The sequence below is a fragment of the Mirounga leonina genome, unplaced genomic scaffold, assembly GCF_011800145.1.
Source record: "Mirounga leonina isolate KUSES-001 unplaced genomic scaffold, KU_Mleo_1.0 Mir_154, whole genome shotgun sequence".
Lineage (NCBI taxonomy): Eukaryota > Metazoa > Chordata > Mammalia > Carnivora > Phocidae > Mirounga > Mirounga leonina.
This window is the reverse complement of record NW_023270389.1, coordinates 52,980,027-52,990,866: the sequence shown is the minus strand read 5'-3', so window position 1 is coordinate 52,990,866 and position 10,840 is coordinate 52,980,027. Positions and strand designations below refer to the sequence as shown.

Here is a 10,840-nt window from a genome sequence, read left to right as displayed (position 1 = left end):
AATCACAGGTATCCTTATAAGAGGGAGGCAGAGGCAGACTATAGAAAAGAAAGAAAACAATGTGAATGTTGAAGCAAGAGGAGAAAAGGTGAGGTAATATGGGGCTATTTACCAAGGAATGAGAATAACCTCTAAAAGCTGGCAAAGAAAGGGATTCTCCCTTAGAGCTTCCAGAAGGATCCAGCCCTTTTTACATTTTTATTTTAGCCCTGTAAGACTCTTTACAGACTTCTGGCCTCTAAAACTACAAGAAAATTTCTGTTTTAAGCTGATTAGTTTGTGGCAATTTGTTATAGCAGATGGGAAAATAAAAGAGTGTTAGTCTGGTGATAATATTTTGCCAAGACAATAACTGAATTCTTTATCTTTTTTTAAGTTCAGTAATTTTTAAAATTCAGTCATTCAGAGTCAGGATTCCCAAGGTTATGTATTATGCATTTTAATATGTGGTTTCAAATCTTTTTTATTTCAGAAGGGTTTTTTTAAAATTATAGTTTTAGCATTTCTTCTGTTTTCTGTCTTAATTTTCTTCTTTGAGGACTACTGTTATCTTATTTGTTGGATCTTCTTTGCCTAATCTCAATACTGTCACTTTCTCTTGAACACTGAACCCATGAAAATAAGCTGGAACACACACCTGTCTCTAGGCACCACCAACCTTGAGGACACTGGTGACTTGCAGGAGAAATTAGATCCCTTCACCACAGAGCTGCATAAATGCCTGCCTCAGGACTTGGAGAAGCTTAGAAGATCTGGAAGAAGCAAGATGAGCTGTGGGTTCTGGTTTTGCTCCACAGCAACATAGTGAGTCGACAGATCCACAACAATAACTATGAGTTGCCACAGTACCTGACACTGTATTCCAGGCTTTCGAGTATAAAAATGGCTGTTTCTTTATTTCCACCTTATAAATCTCATGCAGACTTCTCCCTGTAACTCTAGGGGTAAAAGAATTCTAGGAATTATGCTTCTATCTTAGCTAACTTGTACTAGTGCAAACCCCACCACAGTTCACCCCTTGGCCCCATAGTATCCTTTAATCATAATTTACTTCCAAATAAAGATAACGTCAAAATGATACTTCCACACAATGATGCAGCTGTCCCTTGTACAACATGCTGGCTCTCCCCCAAATATGATCCAAAATTCATTCATCCATCTTTGGCTGATGTTCATTTTCTTTTCAACTGAGTCACACTCCCTTTTTGAAATTCTATTACTTAAAACATAAGATGTTGGGGTGCCTGGGTGGCTTAGTCATTACGCATCTGCCTTCGGCTCAGGTCATGATCCCAGGGTCTTGGGATCGAGTCCCACATTGGGCTCTCTACTTCTCAGGGAACCTGCTTCTCCCTCTCCCTCTGCCTGCCACTCTGCCTACTTGTGCTCTCTGTCTCTCTGTCAAATAAAGAAATAAAATCTGATATGATGTAAAGTTAACTACCATTAACAGATGGCAAAGGAATGGAGAGTGGAAGGAAAACATTGGTTAACATATACATTAATATAGTCATATCAAAATAAGGAATAAATATAACTATTATAGTCCCCATTTCTGAAATTGGTCACATGGTCATAGATGGTATTTTTAACTTCCTTTTCCCACTATCCACCCCCACCTCATTGGCCCAGTCAACATTTCTGGTTTCAAACAGCTCGTTTCTTCCAGTTTTCAGATCTTGAGTTAAATGTCATCTTTTCGATGAGATCTCTTCCCAATTTAAAGTGGATGAGCCCTTTTTCTTTTCTCCTAACATTCTAATTTGTTCTTTTCTTGTTTTTGCTTGTTGTTTCTTATTTCTTCCTGACTCTCAAAACAACATTTTTAATGAACAAACAAATTAATTTCTCCCTTTATCTACCACCGACATCCTACCAGTCAGTAGGTCTGATTAATTTTTTGTTATTTTTCAAATCCATTTTTCCTTTACAGTCATCAACACTTAGTTTCTTACCTGATATCCTGGCTTCTAGCTTCTCCCCACTCTAGTTAATACTACACATTATACTCAATGCTTAGTGGAAAGAAACTATTTTATATTTGTATTTATATTTCTAGTACATACACAGTAGGCACATGGTAACACATAGTAGGAATTCAACAATTATCTGTAGATGAATGGTTAGAATATTTTAATTATATAAGGGATGTTATATAAGAAATCCACTGATTCTCACACTGCTCTTAGCTCCCTCTGTTTTATCTCACAAATAGGCCCTAAAAAGATGAACAAAGTCAACCAGTTCCATCAATCAAAATGCTGATCAGGACCATGTTTAACTGTGCCCCATGCATAATGGCTTCAGATTTCTCAAGGACTGTGGCAGAATGCTAGAATACCCTGCCTGCTTAGCAACCTCTTCCTATGTCAACTCCCTGCCTGATTTTGGATGGAATGCAACCCTAATTGTCCCCCAGGCACCAGTCAGAACTGAAGGGCTTTACATCCCATGCCCTCAAGATTGAAACAAACCATCTGACCAACTTCTGTTGGACAGGGGAGGGAGTGGTGGTGGTAAAACATTAAAAGGTTTCATGTGTCAGCTCTCCTAAGTAACAATTACTTTTAAATATCTTTTCATGTCTCGATCCCATGGATCATGGATTATCAGCCACTATGGCTAGTTACTAGGGATGCTAGGGAGAGGTTCCTAGACACCCACATACTCTGTGAGTGAGGCTACTGCCAGGGAGAGAAAGTTATTTATAGATAGATGATAGATAGATATAGATAGATAGATAGATAGATAGATAGATAGATAGATAGATAGATAATAGATGATAGATAATAGAAGATAGATGATGATAGATAGATGATAGATAGATAGATAGATAGATAGATAGATAGATAGATAGATGATAGATAGATAGATGATAGATTAGATGATAGATGAAAGGCAATTCCAAAGTGCTGCCAAAAATTTAAATTGAGAAACAGGATATATTTAAGACATAAACAAAGAAATAAATGTGTAAGAGTGACTGAAATCCTCAGGGATTATTTTTTAGTGCTCATAACATCTCAGATTGATATCTTAAAATACTACTTTTTAGAAAATATTTAATATTTTTAAACCATCCAGTGGAGCCTTTATTAAACATTTAATTTGAGTTTAATAAGAAGCTCTCTATATGTCTTTTCCCAAAAGTATTAAAAATGTGGCTCTTATGATGTTTCTTTTCCTCATTTTCTTCTAATAGAAGTAATTTGAAGCTTTTGTTTAACTGACAGAAAGTAAGGTACTCATATGAATTGGGTCAAAATGAAAAATGATATTGACAAGAGCTTACTCTTTTTCCCAAACCATGATAAATTCTTCTTATTCAAAAACCTTCAGTGTTTCCCTTTGTAGGACATGATCCAAAATTCTTAGCTTTGTCTTTATGCCTTCAATAATTTATCCTCAAACTACCCATTAATCCTATCTCCAACCATGACCAAACACAAATTCCTATCTTGGAAAAATAGAATATGTTCAAATAAAGAAATAAGTGAATGAGAGCCATATCCACAATGGTAGCTCTTTGTCCTCAGAAAACACCATGAGAATTCCTACCCCTAGGCCTTTGCACATACTGTTCTTCTCCAGCTATGTTCTCCTTATCTCTTTTCCAGTCTCAATCCTATAAGGCTCTTCCATTATGCTTCAGTGATCTCTCCATCCTAAATCTCCATAATTCTTTTATTCGTTTGGTACTTACTTTTTGCCTTGTAGAGTAAGTGACTTTTGTAAATTAATAATTATTAGGTATTGAGAACAACCATGTTTCAGGCAATATACTAGGTACTTTCATATTCACAATAACCCAGAAGGTATGTATTAATATCCCCCACTTTACATATAAGGAGAGTAAGGTTTAGGATGTAATTACTACTAAGGAAAGGGGACATAATACTCAGAGAGATCATCCCACGTTTAGAAATGAGGCAAGAATTCCTGAGGGAAAGAAGAATAGTGCATAGTAGAATTATATTTGAATTGGTCTTTTGAACCATGAGGAGGAGCTCTGAGGACTTCTAGTGAATGTCTTTTCAAAAGCAGAGATGGAGTTTGGCAGTCTGATGGCTGAAATTGGAGGCAGATAGGACACCAGAATACTTGCCCCATCCTTCCCTCATCAGGGAATTAGCTGATCAGAGCAAGGAAAGGAAGAGGTCCTGGGTGGCTCAGGTGGTTAAGTGTCCAACCCTTGATTCTGGCTCACATCATGATCTCAGGGTCATGAGATCAAGCCCCACAATGGGCTCCGAGCTCAGTGGGGAGCAGCTTGAGATTCTTTCCTTCTGCCCTTTCCCCCGACTACCCCCTGCCCCTGCTCGTTCACTCTCTTTCTCTAAAAATAAATAAATCTTTAAAAAAAAAAGAACAAGGAAAGGAAGAGGGGATAAATAAAAACTCTAGCACTTTAACCAGTAGTGAATTCTGAAATCTTTTATTTGTTTCTATGTAAATATCAATATTATTATTAGCTTTATTATTAATATCAATATTAATACTTCCTGAGAGCCAGAAAAGCACTAACTATAAAATTATGACTTAAAATAAGGGACCTGCCCAGTATGTTTAAGAACAAATTATGATTTGGATCAAGATTAGAATCCGGGGCGCCTGGGTGGCTCAGTTGGTTAAGCGACTGCCTTCGGCTCAGGTCACGATCCTGGAGTCCCGGGATCGAGTCCCGCATCGGGATCCCTGCTTGGCGGGAAGCCTGCTTCTCCCTCTCCCACTCCCCCTGCTTGTGTTCCCTCTCTCGCTGTGTCTCTCTCTGTCAAAATAAATAAATAAAATTAAAAAAAAAAAAAAAAGATTAGAATCCTTTATGCCATCCCCTAAATAGAAAGTTGCTAAGTAACAATTGGAACTGCTTTTGAAGGAATTGTCAAGAAGGCTGAGGGAAGATGTTTGTCTAAGAAAAAAAATTCCACACAGTGTAAGAGAAGGCTCTACAACTTGACTCACAGCAACTAGTACCTAGACATTTAGTATGAACATTCACAGTTAGCACTATGAACATAAGATTCTAAAACAGTCACTTAACAAGAGAGGAAAGCAGAATCCAAAAATGGGAAATTACTTGCCCAAGGTCACTTAGCTAGTTAGTGACTGAATCAAATTAGATTTTCAATCTCTTGACTTCTTATTCAGTTCTCTTTCCACAAAACTTTGTTGTGCCTGGAGAAGGTTTAATTCTCTTTCTGGAGGAATGACTTAAAGGGGACATGCATATTTTGATGGGTGGAAGTGGGGGGAGGGGAGTGAAGCTGGTGCATGACAAAAAAAATCCCTGCGTGGCCAAAAGAAGCCAGCATGGGAAGAGCAAACTATGTGTACCCAAAGGGAGTGGGCATCTGTGAAGAAGGACCATGACAACAAAGAAAGACAACCCACAGAACAACTATGCTGAGGCCAGGAATGTGCATGTTCAGGAGAAATATAGTTAGAAATTCCAAACTTTAAAAAGTAAATATATATTTTCTTAAATATTATCTATAGTCATAAACATTTACTTATTAGATATCACCCATTGAGTAGCTTCAACTTTGCAGACCATAGTCAATAACAAATAAACACACACACACACACACACACACACATTTAAATCCTCTGAGTAGTCAGGACAAATATCACAGAATATCTTGCTCAGAACAATACATGTAAAGCATCTAGCCCAACGCCTGGTCCACAGCAGACCCTCCATTAATGTTTACCTATGATTATGATCATGATCATGATTATGATTATGTGAGCGCCTTGGCAACCACTCAGAGCTTGGTTACTCTTACCTTATGCACAATTCCTCTTACTTAGCTTCTTTTCGTGATGCACCTTTGTTTACCTTCTTTCCATAACAAATTAAAATAGAGGGACAAGAACATAGTTGGAGATAAATAAACACTTAAGAGGAGTTGGAAAACTGTGTTAAATAGAAAAATATCCAAATGTAATTTAGTGTGGGGCAAACTGCCTTCCCCCTTTCTGGAGATCCTGGAGCTATCACTGTACTGCAGCACAGTACAATCACTGTGATGACACAGAATCATCCAGAAAGATTCTATGTTGTGTTATGCACTCTATTTAAACTGAGAGGAAACCATTTGCTGCCATTAAAAAAATTTATCAAAAATTTGAGAACTTACAAATCATCTGGGTATTTGTCCACAGTGCCATAAGCCTGATGCATCAAGAGGGATATTTAAACTAAAAACAAAGGGATCTTTTTCCTTATTGGTATTGCTGATTATTGATCATTCTAGTCACTTATCAGTATTAGATCATATGCAATTTTATGGTGTTTCTAGACAGATATTATTTTTCATATAATAACTTCTCAGTGTCTTGGCCTAAAGTTGTATTCAAGAATAGAATTGCTTCATTTTTTAAGCTAGCAATGTGGTATACATGTACAAGAAATAGGGCTGAATGTGTATCTCAGCATAAGAGGGAAAATGCACATGCGTTGCTTTGCCTAGCAGTGGCAAATAATGTGTTTTCCTTCCCAGACTATTTAAATTCTTACTGACTTTTACCATGAGATGTCCAGTTTCACTGCTCTTCCATGCCATAAAGATAACCCTCACAATAAATTATCTCACTCTCCCGGTTTAGAAAAACCTCTCTGTTTCCCTGAAATTACTGTTTAGATTTTTCACAGCATCACATCCCCAGGATGATTCTTTGAAGGGAAATTTCTATTAAGAACATTGGAGGCTGGGAAAGCAAGCAAAGTGGTAAAGAAAAAGAAAGCCCAGAGCACAAAGTATTCCTTAGCTGGCTGTCTTCAAGTCCTGACAGCTGTTCTCAAGATGATCTTCCTTTTGAACTCCACCAAATGAGAGAGGTATTTAGACACTACACAAACAGCAACTAATTTCATCTTGGAGAGACAGTTTTGGCTGCCAAGGGTTAGTCCACACCACCTTTGGCAGATTCATAGCCCCTTCCTTGGTCCTCTTCATTTTGACAAAGCCAGATGTCAAATTTCCAGCAAACGGCAGTGAAGTGTCTTTTTCAATAAAGAAAGTTTATTATGACAATTTCCTGACCAATAGAAATAATGTGCCTTAAGGAAGAGGCACCTATTTTCTCATTCTTGTAGAGGTGCTTAGTAGGCTTGAGGCAACCATGAGGGATGAGGAGTAGGTGATTTAGAAGACATGAGGATAAATAAAGTTAATTGGTATGTAATATAAGTTTTAAATATCCCTGAGTTGGGGGATTTGCTTCTGGTCACATCCCGTGTGGCCATTTTTAGGGGCTAAGCTAGGACAATTTCTCCACTCCCAAGGAAGAATCAGAGTCTTGTCCAACCCCAGTTCAGTGTTCATGCTGGGTGCCTGACTTAGGTGCAGCCCTCGGGTCCTCAGTAGGCACAGAATCCACCAGGATTTTGATGAATGAGAATCAATTCCCCACCATTCACCTGAATGTCTTTGTAGGAGGTACTGTGAGAGGTCACATTAAAGTAGACTTTGTCCTTGAAAGCCAGATAAGCCACTCCAATGGAGTCAACAGATGTGACCTTGCTCAAGGAAAAGAGGGGTTTCCGGCCCTTCCGGTAATAAAGACTGAGGCTGAGCTCCTCAGAGAAGTAGCCCTTCAGGGAGATGAGATAAAACCCATCACAGTTGATGATGATTGAGTTGTCTTGCACCTTCATGGTTTCATCTTTGTTTGGGGATGTGATGATGCAACCCTTCTCATTCTCACACCCTAAGGAGGGGAGGGCAAGAAGAAAAAAAATGATTCCTTAGCACAGCACAGAAAGGCAACAACCTTCTAATTCATCTAAGAAAAAGTGATAGGGAGAGATTTTGGAAAGAATGAAAGAAAGAGAACATTGTGTTTCTACATGAGGGTTGGAGTCTGCGTCACCTGTGGAGTGGAAGAAGAGGCATAATACTGGAGGCCAAGAGAATTTCAGATGGGGTTGGGATTCAAAAACTAAGAGGTTATAGCAATTGGCAGTAGTCACAACAGACCAGTGGCAGGAAATGGAACTTCGAGGTTTCCCTGATTTTTCAAAACCAGGAGGGGTTGGTAACTTCAGTGCTTCCTTTCTTTTTCAATGGAGAGACTAGGGGAAGGTTAGCAGGAATGCCCCTTGCCCAGATCCTGCACACCACCTTCACACAAAGCTTGTTAATGCTTCTAAATCCTCTCTCCACCTGTCCATGAAATGCAAATTTTTCATATGCTTTGGGACTGGACTTCTCAACAGCATTTATTACTGGCCTTTGCTAGAAGTCACTTAAGCTTAATAATGCGGTTATACACAGAATGTCTGTGGGCTCAGTTCTGCTCAGTAAGATGCAGGTGGAAGAGCTTAAGAACACAGACCTGCTTCTCCATTTTACCTTATTACTAGTTTTTCCTGGAAAATGCCTTGGGAAGAGTTGCTACCACAGAAAAAAATATTAGGGGTGACGGAGGACACAGATTAATGGCTTTGGTAGTTTCATATAAGGCCATTCCAAGTGTAAGGCAAAAAGACTAAATAATTCTTATTTCTACCTCACAATATCCCGAATGGCCAAGCAACCATATCTCAGATTCCCCATTTTGGCCCATGTCCCTTAGTTATAGGAAACAACAGGTCTCCACTACTCGGCATAAAATTCAGTTAATTCTTACTTTGCGCCAGGCCCAGGGGGGATAGTCTGAATTGAAAATGAGGGCCATTGATGGAAGGCAAGATATACTTCCCTTCAGGCTCAGAAGAATTTAATAAACAAATGAATATCCATATAGAAACTACTGGTTATTGTCCTAATATTAATCATGGATCCAAATAACGCTATCCTGGTAGTTAGAGGATTACCTTGTCTTCATATCCGAGACCCACCCCCCCACCTCTCATTAAGATAAAATCTTGTCCTATAATCGATTTAGTGGGAAATGATGTGTCATACAGTCAGACAGCCTTGTAAGAAGTAAAGCCTTAGTTTCCTTACCTAAAAAATGAGAATAATTCCTACTCAGAGGATTCCTGGAAGGATTAAGAGAGGCATATAAAGTGATTAATACAGTGACAAACACATATTTGGTAACTAATTACAACCTTGTCTTCTTTATACACCTTCTTTGTGCCTAATGAAAACAGCATGCAGGCTCTAACAATTGCAGGATTTCGTGCTTCCCAAAGGGTAGGGAGAGATTCTGTTTTCCGAAAGAAATTAAGAGACTAGAAGGAAGGTTCTTTTAAAAACATAAATCAACTGAACAATACTTACTGGTAAATTGTACTCTGATACTTTGAATTGGAGGATATTGAGGTGGCACCTGAAGAAGGAAAAAGGATATATTTTTAGGGAAAAAAAAAGTGAGCAAATGAAATTGACAAGTCATATCCTATGAAGCAAAAATGCAGGACTATAGAAGGAATGACTTGACAAGACACTTCGTGTTTTCTACAAAGATTAGACCCAGACTTTCTACTGCCGCCTTGCTTTTCCATAACATCTCCTAAGATAAATTAGGAGTATTCTGCTCTGTCATGGGGGACATCTAAGATCTGTCCCCATTTCTGCCAAACTCTGCTCTGGTATATTATTTTGGTTCTCTGAGCCCCACTTTCCCACTTTAGATAATGGAGCATTTAATAGCCATCTTAAGAAATCCATTCAGTCATAGAGATCCCCTCATGAAGAAGGCTGGGACCAATCAATCCATCATGGCCACAAACTCCTAGACTGTACTGAGAGTGAATTCTGGAAGCTTCCTGGCTGCTTGTTCTTTCACTGCATGCAACACAGGAGTAAGATTGTACTATTTGCAGGTCACACGGGCAATAGAAACTGTTCTAATCATTCAGAGTTCAGTAGATTTGAGTGTATATATTTCTAACGTTGTCTCTTTCTCTTTTGTTTAATGACTTGAAAAATACAACTTGAATCAAGTGAGTACTCAACAGCAAGAGAGAAGTAAAATAATATAGAAAAGAAGCCTGATAAATAAAATATCTATAGTAATTTAACGGTTAAAAGAACAAAGCAGTTCAATATGGAGCAAATTCCAAAATATATGAAGTGCAAAAAAAAAAAAAAGGCAGAATCGTATATAAAGTATATCACCATTCATGTTAAAAAATATTAATAATGCATGTATGGGCATTGACTATATCTGAAGGAATACTCAGAAAACAGGTCATAAATATTACCTCTGGAAAATGGAATTGGAAGCCTAAGGTCAGGAGTGGAAGGACACTTACTTTTCACAGTCTACTTTTTATATTTTTAAATTTTTTTACCACATGCTTGTGTTACTCACTAAAAAAGGAAATCAAAACCAAAACCAAAACCAAAAAACACCACCTATTATTCTTGCCATGAACAACATCTCTTCTCACAGATTATTTTTGGCAAGACATTCTGATCAAAGGTATGGGGAGGGATTTGTTTTCATACCCTGGGGTGTGGAATCCCTGCTTCCCACTCTCCTGGCACACTAGGGGCTGCAGTCAAGTGGATTCCACTGAGACTGCCCACATGGATGAGGAATCCCCTACTTCCCTTCTAAGTCAAATCACAAGCCTTATACCAAGCTGAAACCAACAGGCTGCATAGGAAGAAGGGAGAGTCTTTCTGAGGCCTGCCAGTGGGTGGACCTCAGAGGCAATTTTAATTCAGTGGTGAGCACATGGACAGAGGTGTTGACTTGGGATGACTTGAGAGCTTGAGAGTCTGTGGTTCTCTCCCCTCTGTGAACTGTTTGTGACGGCTGAATTAGTGACCTTCGTGCTTAAGGCAATGTTCTGGAAGAGGGCCTTTCAAAGGGCATATTACACTATCACCATAATCCCCTGGGTAAATAAATGCCCCCACTACTCTCCAGCTGGTTG

The 10,840-nt window shown here is 38.6% G+C and overlaps 1 protein-coding gene across 2 annotated transcripts in view; it reads right to left on the bottom strand.

The window, feature by feature from the left end:
- Positions 1–4,935: 4,935 nt before the first annotated feature.
- The window catches only part of TNFSF4 (TNF superfamily member 4), a 28,538-nt gene continuing 22,633 nt past the window's right edge, over positions 4,936–10,840 (bottom strand). The window contains exons 2-3 of one of the 2 annotated variants that reach the window (XM_035010785.1): positions 9,234–9,282; positions 4,936–7,713 (exon numbers count right to left, since the gene is read on the bottom strand). In XM_035010785.1, the coding sequence (XP_034866676.1) occupies positions 7,364–7,713; positions 9,234–9,282 (399 nt within the window). In that variant the 3' untranslated portion in view covers positions 4,936–7,363. The remainder of the gene's footprint in view (positions 7,714–9,233; positions 9,283–10,840) is intronic. The other variant, XR_004680289.1, reaches the window with a different exon arrangement.